The 18,476-nt window shown below is 36.7% G+C and overlaps 2 protein-coding genes across 3 annotated transcripts in view; one reads left to right on the forward strand and one right to left on the reverse strand.

The window, feature by feature from the left end:
* The window catches only part of SKIC3 (SKI3 subunit of superkiller complex), a 156,554-nt gene that overhangs the window by 26,368 nt on the left and 111,710 nt on the right, over nucleotides 1-18,476 (forward strand). The gene's annotated exons all lie outside the window — the stretch shown is intronic.
* ARSK (arylsulfatase family member K) overlaps nucleotides 3,538-18,476 on the reverse strand; it is a 42,106-nt gene continuing 27,167 nt past the window's right edge. The window contains exons 6-8 of the mRNA XM_081825584.1: nucleotides 15,316-15,540; nucleotides 6,090-6,314; nucleotides 3,538-4,154 (exon numbers count right to left, since the gene is read on the reverse strand). Of these exons, the coding sequence (XP_081681710.1) occupies nucleotides 3,865-4,154; nucleotides 6,090-6,314; nucleotides 15,316-15,540 (740 nt within the window). The 3' untranslated portion in view covers nucleotides 3,538-3,864. The remainder of the gene's footprint in view (nucleotides 4,155-6,089; nucleotides 6,315-15,315; nucleotides 15,541-18,476) is intronic.

An 18,476-nucleotide genomic window follows, 5' to 3' on the forward strand; every position in this document is an offset into this window, starting at 1 on the left:
CAGCCTCAGGTAAGTCCAGTTTGCAGCAAAGTTGTGAACCACTGTTCTAGACTAGGGGTTAGCAAACTGTGGTCCACAACAGGTCAAATCCCGTGTTTTTGTCAACAAGGTTTCATTGAAAAGAAGCCATGCTCATCTGTTTACATATTGTCTATTGCTATTTTCACGCTCCTCGGATAGTACTGAGTAGTTGTGAAAAAGGCCATATGGTTCACAAAGCCTAAAATATTCGGTATCTGGCCTTTTTCATAGAAAAAGATGAAGAAGAATAGAGTCCCCTCGTCAACTCTCCTGTGCGGGCTTTTGCTAGAACTTACTGTTTTTAGAAGGCTCTATTTATTGAGAGCCTAATGTGTTGGTTTTCTAATCCAGTGTGTTATCTGAAAGACTCTAATTCCCAGCCAATTTATTCAACAAGTATTAATAATCTTCTGTGTCTCAGGCACTTGGGATACTTTAGGAGACTAAAAGGACAAAAAGCCATGCCTGTACAGAGCGCTTTCATCCTAGTGGGGTAGGAGGGATGGGGCACAGTATAAACAAATTAAATAGGTGAAATATACCCTACATTGGATGGTAATGATTACCACAGAGAAAAATCAAGCAGGCAAGTCCTTGTGAGAAAGGTAACACTAGAGCAGTAATTTGAAGGGGGCAGCAGAGTGAGCCATGTGGCAATCTGAGGAAAGAACCGAATTCCCAGCAGAAAGCCTTGACAAGCACAAAGGTCTTGAGGTGGTGCATGCCTGGGGTGCTAGGAATCAACAGGGATGCCAGTGTGGCCCGAAGAGAGTGAACAAAGTGGGAGTGTGGGAGGAGAGGTGGTCTGTGAGGGAATATTCAGCCAGACAGTCCAGGGTCCTGTAGGCCTTTGTGATGATTTTGGCTTTTACAGAGTAAGACGGGAAACCTGTGGAAGGTTTTGAGTGTCCGGTGAAGTGATGTAATATATCTTTAACAGGATCACTCTGGCTGCTATGTTGAGAAAAGACTGAAGAAAGCCCAGGGCAGGCTCAGGGAGACCTCTTAGGGGGCTACTACAAAATTCCAAACAGGAGATTATGGTAGACTGGAACAGGGTGGAGCAGCGGAGGCAGTAAAAATGAATCCCAAAGACTGTCCTCAATTTAGTTTATAATTCGTGTCAGTTTCTCTCAGATCCTGGCATTCATTTCTTAATTTTCCAAGTTTTTCTTCTTTTTCTGTTTTCATGGTTGTTAGATACCAGTTTGAGTTATATTTTGTCCTAAAAACTCAGCTGTACCTAAGTATGATCCTATATCCAATATACTTAAAACATTGTGGATGCTTGGTAAGTTCTAGCAACGAATGCATCTTGAAGGGTTTGGGTAGAACGAGATGGATTGTATTATCTTCACATGCCTGTTTTCAGAACCACATTTCTATTATTATTGCTTTATTTTCCCCCTGTAATTAGCATTTCCACCCACACACTAGCTATTTCATGTTCTTTAGGTTTAACTAGGAGATGGGAGGGAGATTTGTGTATTTTCATTTTAATCTTAATATAATGTTGAGATCTTTTCCTTGAGGGCTTTATACACTTCAGAATGTATCTGAAGTGAAATTTATTTCTCAGAAATTCATACATAACTGCAAAGATAAGCTCATACAAATTCAGTGAAGAAGAGTAAGAAAAGGAAATGAAGTGGCCCATGAAGAAAACTTCAAAGAGAGTTTGAAGAGGAAGTTAGGTAAAATTATTATTTGGAGATCAGCCTTTTACCTGAAAAATATTAGATACCAACTGAAAAACTATTGGTACCAAAAAATATTCTATTATTGGTGAAAAATTAATATATAGAAAAAGAATCTGCATATATAAACAACCAGTTAGAAGATATAATGGAAGAAAGATCACTTAAAATAGACACCACCAACAAATGATAAAACAACTAGGAATAAACTCATCTCTGCCTACACGTCAGGATCATTAGCTAGAGAGCTTAAGGGAACAATAAGAAAGAACAGTGCCCAGATGCCATCCCCAGAATTCTAATTTCATTAATGTGGGGTGGGGCCTAGACAGTATTTTTTTAAAGGTCCTTACTTTTCAAAAAATCTCTATAGAAACCGATCCATTAGAAGAAAACTTAGGATACTACTGTGAGATCAAAGAAACCTTAAAGAAAGGGAAAAGTGTAATATATTTTTTAGAATAACTGAAGATCATAAAGAGCTCAATTCTCCCTAAAATAGGTTATAAATTTAATATGGTTTCATAAAAAGACTAACAAGATTTTTCATTTCTGAGCTAGGCAAACTTATTCTAAATTTGTGTGGAAAACCCAAGTTAGCAAGAGTGGCCAGGACAACTCTGAAAAAGGAAAGTGTTGGAAAGGAACTAGTCTGACCAGAGAAGGACTATCACATCAGTAAACAAAGTAGATTGGTCCACGGGAAGATAAAAAATGTTCTGAAAGGACCCAAATGTAAATGAGACTTTGGAATATGATAAAATGATATTCCAAATCTAAATAGAGAAAAAGATAATTTATTCACTAAAAGGTGTTATATAATGAAATGGCATTTTCTAACCAAGTAGACAAATGTTACTTACTCAATAAAAGGTCATTTGGGTAGCCATCTTAAAATAACAAACCAAAGTTAGATTTCTAATATGGAATACATTCCAGAGGGGGCAAAGATCTAAGGACAAAAATAAAGCTCTAAAAGAAGTTAAGTGGGGAATACCATGCTGAATATGTATGACACAAACCCCAAAGCCATAAATGCAAAGATTCATAAATTTGATTGCATGAAAATAACAATTTCCACAGGTTAAAAACACCAGAACAAAGTCAAAAGACAAATTACAAAAAGGAAAAAAAATGTGCAGCTTCTATTACAGACAAAAAGCTAAGATCCAAAACCATGCCTGTAATAAAAAAGACAAGCAATAGAAAAATAGGCAAAGAATAGAAATAGGAAAGGTCACAGTGAAGGAAATTCAAATGGCTATTAAATATATGAAAATATGATCTATCTTCTCATAATAAAAACATTAAAAAGAATATATTTTTATTTATCAGGTTGGTGAAGGATGTGAGGAAGTGCATCACTGGTGAGAATTTAAATTGGTATAACTTCTCTGGCGGTAACTTGGTGTAATTTTGCTAGATACAGTCTTGCCCCAGCAATTTCACTTCTAGGTGTTTTTAAGTGGGAGAAAAAAAGGGCAAGATGCAGAACATTTTATAGAGTAAGCTCCCTTTTTTTTGGGTGGGGGGTAGGAATACAAAGTTTGTTTGTTAGATATACTGTGTATCTTTAAAAGGATACTTAGGAAGGTGGTTACAGTTGCCCCAGGAAGGGGAACTGGGAAAAGAGGGACATTTCATGTTCATTTGCTCACTCTTTTGTACCTTGTGCATATATTACCAGTTTTAAAAACCAGTAATAAAGTCAGCCAGATCCAGGATCTGTGTCCCATCAAATACTCTGAATACTCCCATCAAATACATCCAAATGATTTATGCCCCATCAGATGCAAATAACTCATCAGACACCATCAAATACAAATAACTATTTTATGGTTCATAAGTCATAATGGTTAAAATTGTCTATATTCCATATTATTCAGAGGAATATAACTTTATATTATACTACTTGCTTCCATCCTTTTAATACGTCCATTAAGTTGTTAAAAGTAAGAGGTCTTGATAGTAATCATATTTGAAAATATGTAATTCTGTAATGATTACTACTTTATTTTAAAATAGAATACACTCTTTAAAAGTAACTAAAAATCAGTAATTATTAAAACAAACATATAAAAGCTAATCATGATCTTTTACCATTATCTCTATATGTTGCTCTAGAACATTATTTTCTAGCTTTAGTTCAGATTTTTTTAGGATTAGCGGGGGTTTTAAGCCACCGATCAATCGCACTTTCATACTTCCTTGGTTCTTGCAGCCAGTCCTGATGCCACCTGAGGTTCGCTATAACATTTGAATAGTTCTGCCCTACATTTTGCTTCCACTTGATAAACTGCTCTTTATTGTATCGGTGGACAGAAGCAGAAACCTTAGGGTAGTTTATAATGGAACGAAGCTTCCGATCCAAAGAATATGTAACTTCTGGAAATTGTGTAGCAATATTTGTTAGTTCATCTGGATCTGAGGAAAGATCTGGAAGAAAAAAATGAAATAGCTGTCAAAACAGCTACCTGCTACAAAAACATATTTTAGAATGCCATTACTCTGTGACAGATAATGTATTTGAGTTTATTTTTATTTTCAGTTCCTCTTAGCATAATAAGATGGACAGTTCTCTAAATCTATGTCCAAATTACCTTCCTACCATCATCCTGCTATCTCATTTTTTTTTCTTATCCATTCTTGGATGGCAGAAATAGATGAACTCTTATCACTAGAAAGCTGGCTTAGCCCTAATTCTTCCTGGTTTTGATGCCTTGTTTACTATGACATACAGAGAAAAAAAAATAGTAATGCTTATATTCTCCCATTTCAACAGCCCCACACTTTCCAGATATAAGAATTCTTTACATAGTCAAGTCATATTCTTGCAACCTCACTTATTCTTAGTTTTCTGTATATTTTAGCATCTTGTGCTTGGATTTTTGAACATTCAGTTCATCAACACTGTCCATTTGAGCAAATAGCCATGGAAATAAGAATGTATCTCAATTGCTACCACCAAGAAAAGAATGATAAATATTTCAGAACATAAATACCCTTTTTACCTAGGTAAAAGGAAGACAGAAAATATAACAGGATGTCAATCTAATTGGAAAAATAGCAAATCAAAGATCTTATGACAATTTACTTAAGATAATAAATGAACATTACATGTTGACGGAAAAACCTCTATGAACCTATGTGGTGCATTTGCCAGAAGAGCCCTGATGACATTTATGACTTTGTTAGATGACTTCAGATGGCACCACTTTGGGAAAGGGAAGTCAGCGAATAAACCCCAGAGAATACAGGAAAGGCAGGCTCACCCACTGATCCTTTGACAGTCACATCTGCTTTTTTGCAGAACATGTCCAGGGAATTGGGCAAGAGATGCCCTTACATATCAGGATGAAAATTTAAGGACTTTCCTTTGAAGCCAAGAATCTCCTGCTCTTTAAGGGGGGGAAGGGGGAGGCCAATCAATTTAGCCCCTAAAGAATTATTTGGAGTTAATAATTTTGACATTTGTAACTGGAAAGGAAACTTAGGGATAAATAAATATTAATAATGGCATATTTTATGTGAAAAAGGGGGGCAAAGGATAAGTAAAACCTGAATTTAATCATGATGCTTTAAAATTAATTCATAGAGGGGCACCTGGGTGGCTCCATTGGTTAAGCATCTGACTCTTGATTTTGGCTGAGGTCATGATCACAGGGTCCTGGGATCGAGGCCCACGTCAGGCTCTGTGCTGAGCGGGGAGTCTGCTTGAAAGTCTCTCTTTCCCTCTCCCTACGCCCCTCCCCTCTGTGCACGCTCTTGCTCTCCAAAATAAATGAATAAATCTTTAAAAAAAATGAAAAATAAAATTAATTTATAGAGTAGTGAAGCTAGCAGGCATTTTTGTGGAGTAGAAGGAGCATGGATTTTGAAGTTACACCTGGGTTAAAATCCCAGTTCTGCCACTTAGCTGTGAGATCTTGCACAGGTATTTGAATCTCTTTCACCCCTAGTCTTCTCTATAAAATGAGGATAATGGTATCATCTTATATAATAAATGTAGAATGTCAGGCTTCACAAGATGCAGGGGTTAATCTCCCGAACAGCTGAAACCAAGGGATCATGAGAGGGTGTTGACTACTGTTTGGAAAAATAACCATGACTATTAGCAGACACCTTGATCAGAGAAAACTGTGGTTTCAGTTTTGAGACCCTGATCAAAAGTCTTTGGACACTTGCTCTGGAATTCAGATGATTTGCAAAGAAGCTGCAGCTCACATGGGTAACCTTTTGTAGATTGTCCTGGCATAAGAAGAAGCAGATATTTATTTATTTAACCAATGATGACTGGATCTCTTGAGCAACACTATGGAGGTCAGCTCATTCCATATAATTCTACACTTAAAAATATATCAACAGGTTTACCAAAGAGTTGAGGCAATACTGAAGTACCATCAGAGTAGGCTATATACTTCCACTGGTTGGTCCGAAGCATATAGGTGGAAGCATTCACATTGCATCCATGGAATTCACTCAGAATCCAGGGCGGATGTAGGTTTTTGAATTTATGTTCATTCTTAAACATTTCTGATGATAATGGCAACAAAGAGTATCCACTCAGGTTCTGAGGCAGAGGAGCTCCAACAATATCTATGTAACAAAATAACATAATATTTTTAAATAGCTTATTCTTTCATTAGTTGAAATATTCATAAATGACATCGTTAGAGGTTGTGGAGACCAAAGACCATGTATGGATTTTGTAAATAGATGGCCTAGGTCCAAACGCTTACTTCATTAGCCATGTGCCCTTGGACATGATATTAACCACTCTGAACCTCAGTTTCCTCATTTGTAAAAGGTGAATAATAATCATACCTGTACTTCATACACTTATTTTAGGTTTAAATATGATAATTTACGTAAGGTTCTGAGAATAGCACCTGATAGGAAACCCTCAACAGATATTAATCAGTCCTTTATTTCTGAAACATAAATAATTACAGTTGTTTCTCAAATTTGTTTCACCAGATATTAAGATAAAAGACCTATATGAGAAAGGGGTTTAGTAGTCATATATCTTTGCAAACAGTGATTAAGTAGGCAAATTTGTTGTAGATGTAAATTTATTGCTGATATATATATATATCATAAACCTTTAAGGGTGGCATAACAGTATGCCATTTGTCCCAGAGTTATTTGTTGACATAACATTTTTACCCTCAAGCAGCATATTGAGGGGCTAGTATTTTGCAGAACATACTGATTTAGGGAAAAATAATTTATTATCCCCTTATCAAATATAAACATATAAAATATAGCATGAGAAATGTCTAACTTAAAATGAGGTATTTTTATTTTATTTATTTTTTAAAGATTTTATTTATTTATTTGACAGAGAGAGACATAGCGAGAGAGGGAACACAAGCAGGGGGAGTGGGAGAGGGAGAAGCAGGCTTCCCGCCGAGCAGGGAGCCTGATGTGGGGCTCGATCCCAGGACCCTGGGATCATGACCTGAGCCAAAGGCAGACGCTTAATGACTGAGCCACCCAGGTGCCCCAAAATGAGGTATTTTTAAAAAATGCTTTTAGGGTATTTGGAACTCAAACTATTTTTTCCTATAGAAAAACTACCATTAGGGGCGCCTGGGTGGCTCAGTTGGTTAAGCGACTGCCTTCGGCTCAGGTCATGATCCTGGAGTCCCGGGATCGAGTCCCACGTCAGGCTCCCTGCTTGGTGGGGAGTCCACTTCTCCCTCTGACCCTCCCCGCCTCATGCTCTCTCTATCTCATTCTCTCTCTCAATAAATAAAATCTTTAAAAAAAAAAAAAGAGAAAGAAAAAGAAAAACTACCATTAATTATGACTGGGTACTTGGGATAGTTCCAAAATGAGTTTGCAGTTGCCTTTCCACCCCTTTTCTGGTTTCCATGTTCCATGTTTTTAAGTATAATTAAATATTTCCAATTAAAATTGGAAGTAATATATCTGCAATGCTAGGAGTTAAACAAAATTGAATAAGAAAATTAACATGACTAAGTATTTGAGGAATAATAGGTTAATCTCAGGAGAATAAGGAGGTAGAGAAAGACCTCTGTAAATCTTCTGAAGGTACATGTTTTACATATAACATAATTTAAAAATCCGTATTCTCCCATTCCCTTGGAAGGGGCATATTTCAAGTACTAATCTCCTGCCAATCAATCATAATCATGGACTTTTTTGGGGAAAGAAAGAAATATCGGAGATAACTGGTTAAAAACAAAAGGAGCAAAGACATTAAAGAGGATGTGTGTGAGAGAAAGGGACTGCCTGAGATAAAACTTACAAGGCAGTAGGCCACTACTATGAGGTGTACCAGAATGCAAGTAGCAAGGGACAGGCTGGGTCAGGCTGGTCTGCCTGGCAGCCATTAGGGGGCACCACTAGTGAGGTGTAGGAAGGGAGAGAAGAGGACTTCAGAGATGACTGGGAAGAAGAGACCAACTGGTATATACCCAGGACTGGGAAGTTCCTGTATTCAGCATTTCAATAACCTCTGATGCTTAGAAATACCTTATTTCAGATCTATTCTTAGCCTAATTTTCCTAAAAAAGTTGGGAAGACTAAGAAAATTGACATGGTTCTCCTGTGTTTATATGAGAAGTCAGTAGTAAATTGGGATAAGAGTGCAGTTAAGTATTTTTTTTTTAATTCATTCAACAACCTAGTGCTGTTCCAGGTGTAAGGAAACAACAGTGGACAAGGCAGGTAAGCTCGCCTAGAGATTACATTCTAATGTGTGGGGACAGATGAACAAACATGTCAGATGGCGCTAAGTGCAATGAAGAAAAATAAAGCAGGACAAGGGAGACAAAATGATGGCAAGTATGTGTTCAAGTGCTGTTTTATATAGTGTGGTCAGGGGAGGCCTCTCTGATGAGGTGACATTTAAACCCCAAGGAAGGGCCAGGGCGAGTCCTGTAGATACCTGGGGGAAGGGCATCCCCCTAGGGAAGAGCAAGTATACAGACCCTGAGGTGGGAGCCTGCTTGGTCCATTCCCCAGACACCAAGGAGCCCTGAATGGCTGGAGCAGAGTAGGTGAGAGGTACAACTGTAAAAGAGGACTGAGAGATTTTGTTGGAATCCCAGGTGCAAGGAGAGATTTTGAATTTTACTCTATGTGAAAGGGAAATCAGCAGAGGCTCTTGAGTAGAAGGATGCCGCTCCTGACGCCAACTACCGCATGGTGAGTTGACTGAAAGTGGTCTGAGTGGAAGGTGGGCGCAGGAAGGTACTGCAGGAGTCCAGGCAAGAGAGAACGGTGACTTGTTGCCAATCTATTAGTAGTGGTATAATATACCTTTGTAAACTGATGAAGAATAAAACCCATGTCACATACCCACAGTATTTAATAAATACTTTACATATGTATTAACTTTTCTGTGCCACAGGAATTGGGGTATTCACTTCTCATATATTTATCAATGATTTCCTTAAAAGCACTTTAGCTTGAACTGCATTTCAAAAAGCTCTTTGATCTTTGTTTAAAACCATTTTCATGTGTTTTTTTCTTCTGGCCGATCTGTCATTCTAATTCTGTTTTAAGTAAGTTTCATCTTTCTTGGTTGTATAAGCAAAGATGAAAAGTAACTGCAGGATTCTCAACAAAGTGCCTTGAATTTAAAACAGTAGACAAATGGGGAAAAATGCAGACCTGGATATATACGATGGTTTCTGAAGAGAGGTAAGATTATATTTCTTCCTGAGCATGAGTAGATAAAAGATTAGACTGGTATGGCCATGATGCAAACTATGTACATTTTTTAGGGCATACTGAAGAATAAAAACTACTAATGATGATAATGCCTAACATTTAATTGTTTGCCACGTTCCAGTCATTGTTCTAAGCTTTGCAATGGCCACTATTATTTACATGTTATTGATAAGAAAATTGAAGACCAGAGATGTTAAGTAACTTGCCCAAGGCTAATACTGAAGGAGGGATTTGAATTTAGGCAGTCTGACGCCAGGATCTCTGGATTCCTCAGTACTACAACACAAGTCTTGTTTTACTGTAGTTACTCAACTTCAGAATATTTTTTAGATAATAAAAACAAAATAGTCTGTGTAGAATGCTTCTCCCAACCCTCCACTAAGATCTTGTAACAAGAAGGGTTTTGCAATTTGAATCCTTCACAATTAAGCATTCTTTTAAATACAAGTGCATTTTTATATAATTACATTTTCACAATTCAAAAAATATGGATTTATCTTTTATGTGAGGGGAAGGCAGGTGTTTTACAAAAAAGATCAAGTATTAAAAGAAAAAATTCACATGAAAGTAAGTATAAAAGAGAAAATCAAAACAATTTTAATTTTAAAGTGAGACTACCTTTATTTCTAACTGAGCCAAAAGATGCTGATGATAGGTTATTAGAAAAGAAAAAATATCATCCGAGTAATTTTTAAAGAATAATCTCTGAAGTGATATCAACTTTAATAGTATAAAGAATTCTTGTTCATAAAAATGGCACTTTTCTGCCAGTATTAGAAAATGATAATGTGATAGTATACCATAAAGGACGGTTAAGATAAACAGACTAAGAATACCCTTTCTACTTTATCGTAAAATACCATTTTATAGGAAAGAAAAAAACCTCTTTTAAACATTGGGGAGGGTATGTGCTATGGTGAGTGCTGTGAATTGTGTGAATTTGAAGACTGTTGAATCACAGACCTGTACCTCTGAAACAAATAATACATTATATGTTAAAAAAAAAGAAGATAGTAGGAAGGGAAAAATGAAGGGGGGGAAATTGGAGGGGGAGATGAACCATGAGAGACTATGGACTCTGAGAAACAAACTGAGGGTTCTAGAGGGGAAGGGGGGTAAGGGGATGGGTTAGCCTGGCGATGGGTATTAAAGAGGGCACGTATTGAATGGAGCACTGGGTGTTTTACGCAAACAATGAATCATGGAACACTACATCAAAAACTAATGATGTAATGTATGGTGATTAACATAATAAAATTAAAAAAAAAACCTGTCATCTAATTCGGAATAAAAAAACAAGCTCAGTACCAAAAAAAACAAAATAAAACAAAAACCTTTTATATTTTTCCCCAAGTTTTTATTAATTTTATTATGCTGTGCAATATTAGTTTCAGGTGTAGGTAAATACCTTTCAAAAACTATTCGTAAATTCAGACTTTTTTTTTTTAAAGATTTTATTTATTTATTTGAGAGAGAGCACATGAGAGGGGGGAGGGTCAGAGGGAGAAGCAGACTCCCTGCCGAGCAGGGAGCCCGATGCGGGACTCCATCCAGGGACTCCAGGATCATGACCTGAGCCGAAGGCAGTCGCTTAACCAACTGAGCCACCCAGGCGCCCGAGACTTTTTAATAAAAGCATTGTAGCCTCTTAAATTTGAACAGGCTTTTCATAGTAAGGTAGGTTTACTAAAACAGGAATCCCAATTGGTTTTTCCTATTTAATGTCCTTCTATTTGAGGTGTTTTTAATCACCATCTTTTATATGATATTTATGAGATCCGTAAGACGTTAAGGGAAGAGGAGGTCTGGCTTGAGGCTTTGATCTAAGAAATTTAATCCCATACTCTGGGTGTAATTTAGATTCATACAAAATAATACAGCTATGGCTAAGCTAATAAAGAAAGGGCCTTTAGAATCCTAAGACTAGATTATGTTTTATATCTCTTGTAAACTCCTAATTGGTTAGAAGAATCACAAAATAAAAAGTCCGTTGTAGATACGTTATCACAATCTGTATATGTTATTTATTAAGCAGAGGTGAAATACTGTCCTGCGGGTCTAATTTTTGAGTTAATCTTCACTGAAGTAGCTTTAAACTCTTCCAGTACTGAGCAATTTCATTTTAAAAGATAGATTGAAACATCAGATTAAACACAGACTATCAGAACAATTTTGCCTTGTTCCTGGTGAGAGTGTTCAACAAGGCAATAGACTCCGTTTATGCCTGTTAATCCTGGTATAACTGTTAATAGTCTCAAAAATGTGCTGATTTGGACAATATATTAGATACACCCTATCTCAATAAATAAAACAAAAAACCCTGTTTATACAGTTTAAAGCTTACATTTCATTAATTCATGGGGACCATTTTCACATATTATTTCACCATTTAAAATAAAATTGACTATTTTTTACCCAATCTGTTTCTACTCGGTGTTCAAATTGTTTCTAATTCTTTAACTTAATGTGATACTACAATAAATATCCATGGAGATAAATCTTTGTATTTAGCTATAGGTTATTTTCTAAAATTGGAATTTCTAGGTCAAAAAGTATGCGTATTTCTGCGTAACCTGGAACATAATGCCACATTGCCTTCAGAAAATGTGCAAGTTTATACTCCCAGAAGCAGAAAAAGGAAAGGCCTATTTCCAAGAGAAGATTTTCTAATTCTTTTTTAATCTTTGCAAACTCTATATGTGAAAGAAAATTGGTATCTTCTTGTTTTAATATTTTTCTGACTACCGAGTTTGAACCTTTAAAATATCCGGGCCATTTGTGTATCTTCTCTTGTGAATTATTTGTTTATATCTTTCGGTCACTTTTTGAGTAGGGTATTTCTCTTTTTCCTATAGATTTGTAAGAGCTCTATTAATATTAACGCTTTATCATTTGCAAAAAGGTTAATTTTATTTATTTATTTATTTATTTATTTATTTATTTATTAAAGATTTTATTTATTTGACAGAGAGAGACACAGTGAGAGAGGAAACACAAGCAGGGGGAGTGGGAGAGGGAGAAGCAGGCTTCCCCACGGAGCAGGGAGCCCGATGTGGGGCTCGATCCCAGGACCCTGGGATCATGACCTGAGCCGAAGGCAGATGCTTAACGACTGAGCCACCCAGGCGCCCCAAGGTTAATTTTAGATACATGATAATGTTGCCATGCTGTTTCCTGGCTCCAGCATAAGATTCTTGCTGTACCCCTTCATTCTCTTTCTACCTTATCTCCGGTTAACATCTGGTCAGTAGGATGTTTCAGTATTTTATATAAAAAGACCCATGTACAGATATTCTCCTTCCTGCCCCAACCACATAAATGTAACTTTTCCCTTTTGGTGATAAAAATTTTTGTGATGAAACATATTATAAACTGTGCTAAGCCTGAAGATGCTAATTTCCAGTTTAGAATTAGAGAGACACTGATTTTTGGCTTAATTTCCTTTACTCTAGTTGGGCAGATCTAATCAACACATGATCTAAATGCTGTTAATATATTCTGTAGGGAAATGTGACTCAGAAGGAGTCTATTACGAAGAATCAGTGAAAGATAAAAATAAGTAAAAATCTACACAGAACTGTGAGTTTTAGAAAATTGTAATAATTAACAAATTGCAGAAAAAAGAAATTGGAGAGCACCTACATAATTTCCAGAAGAGTAGGGAAGGAATGGAAGGAGTTTCTGGGAATGTTTGGTTTTGGCTAATGAAATCCTTATTGTCATGCAACACAAATCAGCCAGGGATAGGCAGGTATTCTCCTAATAATAAATGCCCTCATTCTAAGCAATTTTATTTAGTGTTTTCTTATATAATCTGTTAGCTAAATACATTGTGAAATCTTCCATTGTGAAATCTTGCAGATGCCTTTTAACTTTTATGATGTATAAAATGGCAAGTCGTGTTAATGGTGGATCAAAAATGTAGAGTAGAAAAATTTGCATTGTAGGCAAATATAAAACAAGATTTAAAGAAAAATGGCTTAAATAATGCATATTAATCACCTTACGTATCAGGTGATAGGCTGACTAAGCATAGATAGAGTAGGACTCACTGCAGACAGCTCCCTGTACATAATGGTCAATTGAGCTGCTAGAGTCAGAAAGACAAACAAAATGTCAACTACCATTATGAAATATATTGAGGGGATACTGAGAAAGAATCATCCCAACCTTTCATAATCGTTTGCAGTTCTGGTCACTGCCCTTCAAGAAAACAGAACAAGGTTAAAAAGTTCAGCAAATTTGGAAATGGGGTGGAGAGACTTCTACATGAGGAAAAACTAGGGGAGGAAACTACAAAAAGATGCCACCATCAAGAAACACCTGTTCCTAAGGGCACCTGGGTAGCTCAGTTGGTTAAGTGTCTGCCTTTGGTTCAGGTCATGATCCCAGGGTTCTGGGATGGAGCCCTACATTGGGCTCCCTGCTCAGCAGGAAGCCTGCTTCTCCCTCTCCTGCTCCCCCTGCTTGTGCTCTGTCAAATAAATAAATAAAATCTTTTAAAAAAAGAAGCACCTGTTCCTAAAACTATAAAGATGATAAGAGAGGCACAAACATACATAATCATACATAAACTTACCAAAACAGAAATGAGGAAGTAATCAGGATTGCCTGAAATGTGAGGGAGCCAAAAAGTGGCATAGATACGATAAGTGCGGTAATTGTTTTGGGATATAGAGGAACCAGCAAATGACAACTAAGAAACTAAAGAGATTAAAAATATCAGGCAAAAGAACAACAAAGAAGTGTGTTCAAATATACAAGAAGTGATGTAAAATAAAAGAGAAAGGGAAAAGGCACTGAAAAAAATTCACCCTAAAGAATTTCAGGACCTTGGAATAGTCTTCAGTTAAATGAATGGAAGGACTTTGTAGCAGAAAGGAGATAAAAAAGAACTTTCTTACGTCTTTGGTTTTCAGATATATGTTTCTTTCACATTTTCATATATACATATGAAACATACATATCTTAAGTTGTGTTACCTTCTTCTTTCACCAAAATCTGTTTATAAATAGATGGTACTTTTTGTAATTGATGGTGCCTTAGAACAGAAGAATTTCAGTATTTATTTATTTATTTATTTTTAAAGATTTTTTTTTATTTATTCATTTGTCAGAGAGAGAGAGAGAGCACAGCAGAGGGAGAAGCTGGCTCCCTGCTGAGCAAGGAACCCGATGCGGCACTCGATCCTAGGACCCTGGGATCATGACCTGAGCCGAAGGCAGACGCTTAACCGACTAAGCCACCCAGGCATCCCGAATTTCAGTATTTAAATGTTATTGAACTTAAAGTAGTCTGCTAAATTAGATAGAGACTAACAGTTCTATTTAATTTCCTCTGATTTTGCTGATGTTGTTCTGTTACCTTCAACTAAAACTGTTAACTTCCCCTATCCATATGTTGCTGTTCTAGACGTCTGGTTATGTTTATAGACATTAAGAAGCTAGTGAAGTTCTTAGCACAGAACAATCTAAAGATTCTGAGGAGAAACAGGTTTATACATTCGATTAAGAGGCTTTTTCTAACACTGTACAAAATTAGTAGTTTCAAAGTGGGTAAAATAATCCAGAAGGGAGCTTCTTAACACTTTTGAGAGGTGGTGGCAGAGAATCATATGATATGCAAATCATATCTATAAAGTTATGAACCTGAATATCTTCTGTGGCTTACTTTATAGTCATGTCCTGATTGTGAATCTTTTGAAGGGAAAAATGACTGTAGTACATGAAGGCTACAGGAACCTGAAGAGTATCATCCTCATTTTTCAGATGTGGATTTGACTCATAGTTAAAAGAATTGCTCAAGGTTATGAACAAGTCAGCAAAGTCCCTCACTACTTGGCTTATTCATTTTCCAATATTATTACAAATATTTACAGAATTGTGTTACTTACCAAGCATAGTCGGATAAATGTCCACAAGAGAAACAACATTTGGTACTTGTAGGTTGGCCTTAATTCCTGGTCCCATCATCAAGAGTGGAACGTGGGCACTAGCTTCATACATACTCATTTTATAAAACTGACGATGCTCCATGGCCAGCTCTCCGTGGTCTGAGGTGTATATGACAACAGTTTTCTCAAGAAGACCTAACTGGCGAAGAGCTAAAATAATTTCTCCTACAGTACGAATTGAGATAAATCTTAATTAGTTTTTAGTTTGTGTTCTATCACAGTAAGTTTATAACAACTCCGCCTGCAAGAGGATGCTTCTTAACATGTGAATGTTAGCTAGTGTTCTTAAGTAAGGTATGCCACATTTCATGTGCCTGCTCTTCACCTGACAGATGAGAGAGGAAGGAGAAAATATAGTACTGATAGGATAAGTTTCTTCATCTGGAGATTAAAAAGTTTCTTTATTTGGAGATTATGCTGGCTTGCTTTCTATGTTCCTATCAGAGATTGGGGAAAACTTTTTTCCCCCTTAGTGACTTAAACGAAAAAAGAAAGACAACTCTAGATGCCAGCACTATACGGTGTCCCAGACAATGGAAGGATTGGTATTATCACCAACCCACAATTTCTGCCCCATGGGAGGTCAGAACTTCTTCTCCCGGCTACCCTTTCTCCCAGATCCCCAATTGGCAGGTCAGACTTAGCATATTTTTGGTTAGGGAATAACTGGACAGTAAAATTCCTCTGACCAGTCCCTGTCTCTTAGTGTCCTCTTCGTTGTAATTAAAAGAATCACAGAAAGGCATAGTCCAGAGAGAAGAATCATCCCTATTTTGGCAATTCCTGAATCCTGGCCTACAGGGGTCTGTATTATTAAAACAAAACCCACAGGTGATTCTGAGGTCCAGTCAAACTGAGACCCACTGTCCTATGGAGTTATTTACAGAGTGCATACCATCAGGATCTTCCAACTGGACAACTATAATGGCTTCCTAACTGGTCTTCTTGCTCACATATCTCTTTCCCCTCTAACTCTTGTACCACTGGGGTGGCTATCTTTCTAAAATATCTGATCATGACATACCCCAGCTTAAAACTTTTTCAAAATTTCCCATCGTCTAAGTCTTTAGCGAGCTCAGCACCCTCAACTACCTCCTAGGCCTTTACCTTTTATAGTCCTAAACTACTTAAATCCCTGAACTAGTAATAATTAGGTTAGACTTTCTTGCCTCTGTACATTCTCTGCTTTCTTCTGTGTTGGATGCCTTTTCTCCCACCTTCTACTTGGCAGATTCCCATTCTTCCTTTATGACCAAGCTCAAGCATTATCTCCCTGGCGAAACATTGCCTGCTCCTTTAGGTGGACTGAATCACTGTCCTCCAAGGCCTCTACAACTTGTATTCTGCTGTAGTTACAACAACATGCTACAAGTGCTGGTGTTTAAACTCATCCAGGAAATGTTTACTGAGTTCTTACTATGTGCCAGGCACCATGGATGCAAAGCTAGGCACCTGGGATGCAATCTTGATTAACACTGAAGTCCCTGCTCTCATAAGGCTCCCCTGTTCAATGAAAGCAGACAGTAAACAAGTAAATAGACAAAATAATTGACGATTATGATGTAAACAATCAAGATGATAAGGTAGAGAGTAAGTAGTATGGTGGGGCTGGTATACTAACTTACGGTGGTTGGGAAGACATTCCTGAGGAGTTGGTATTTGAACTGAGAGCTAAAGACTGAGAAGAGCCAGCCATGTAAAAAGCAAAGGGAAGAGGATCCCAGGCAGAGGGAAAAGCAAATACAAAGGCCCCGAGGGGGAGCAAGAGCTTAGTGTTTTTAATTTAAAAAGTGTGATTTCGTAATAATATTCAATTAGTACCATCAGTGCCCCAAATAGGGCCTGATAGCTAGCTAGTGGGCACTAAATATTTGTTGAACAAGCACAGTGAACAGTAAGAAATACTATTTGGTGGCGAGACTAGTGTGGATATAACAAGATATCACCTATTTCATAAACTTGAGCTGCTGCATTTCTTTCTCTAAGAGACTTCAAGAGGTATTCCACACTCCCTGCAGCAACATTTTATATATATATATATATATAGTATTTCACCTTAGTAAATATGGATGAATGGATAGCTGCAAACTTTCAAAAGTGATTTCCAGGGTACAAATGGGTGAATACTCATTAACATCAGAAAATATGAAAAACAATTCAACATTTGTGTGGATTTAGGATTAAAGAAATTTACTTTAAATATCATTTGCATTTAAGATTGAGTACTTGGAAAATCTTTAAGACTTTTAATTCATATTATACTTCGTATATTATAAATAATTTGTCCATAATTTTTTTTTTTTGCTTTCTGCTTTCTACTTTTCTATTTTTGCCCAATGAATGCTTCTTAAGAAATAGCTACTCACTTGTTCACTCTCAGAATTTACTTTGTACAGAAGAGGTGCTTCCCACACTCCACTAATGCAATTTGCTCCACTCTAAAGTATACCAAAATAGGAAAATAACTTGTTAAAAAGATGGATTTTTTTTTAAGCCAAGCATTCTCCAATCTAAACTGGAAACTGCCATTAACTCTGCAAGTGAGTAGGCAAAACACTTTCTTGACAGTCATCTTATGGAAGCAGGTAGAGTTTTGAGGTGAACTAGGGAAGGAAAGTCAATATGATTCTGGACCAGAATACACATGTGGAAAATGATGTCAGGTTTAGTTAAACCCTACGCCTGGGAAGAATGGTTTTGTTTTCTAATTATTACAAGTCTGGGAGAATTCACAAGATTCTGTGACTAAACTCTTATCTCTTAGAATCTAAGCTGCCTTACAATTACCTGTCACATGTGTACCTGTGTTTGGTTAAATACTGATTCCTGTTTAAAGCAGGTAAAAAGTTTTGTGTCAAGCAGGTAATTGCCTTCTATGGTCTTGTCTTTATGTATGAACAAATCTGAGCATTTATTAATTTATGAATAATTAAGATAGAAAAGGCTTTTTATTCCATGATTAATAATGCAAATTATCCAATTTTATATGTGTCAAGATTTTTATAATTCTAAGCCTTTAGCATCTAAGAAACTGTTGTAAAACATTGTCTGAGGAAGTTCATACAAGTCAGCAACCAGCATGATCACAGTTTGTTGGAAAA

The sequence above is a fragment of the Leptonychotes weddellii genome, chromosome 7, assembly GCF_054177405.1.
Source record: "Leptonychotes weddellii isolate Sample4059 chromosome 7, ASM5417740v2, whole genome shotgun sequence".
In the NCBI taxonomy this organism is placed as follows: Eukaryota; Metazoa; Chordata; class Mammalia; order Carnivora; family Phocidae; genus Leptonychotes; species Leptonychotes weddellii.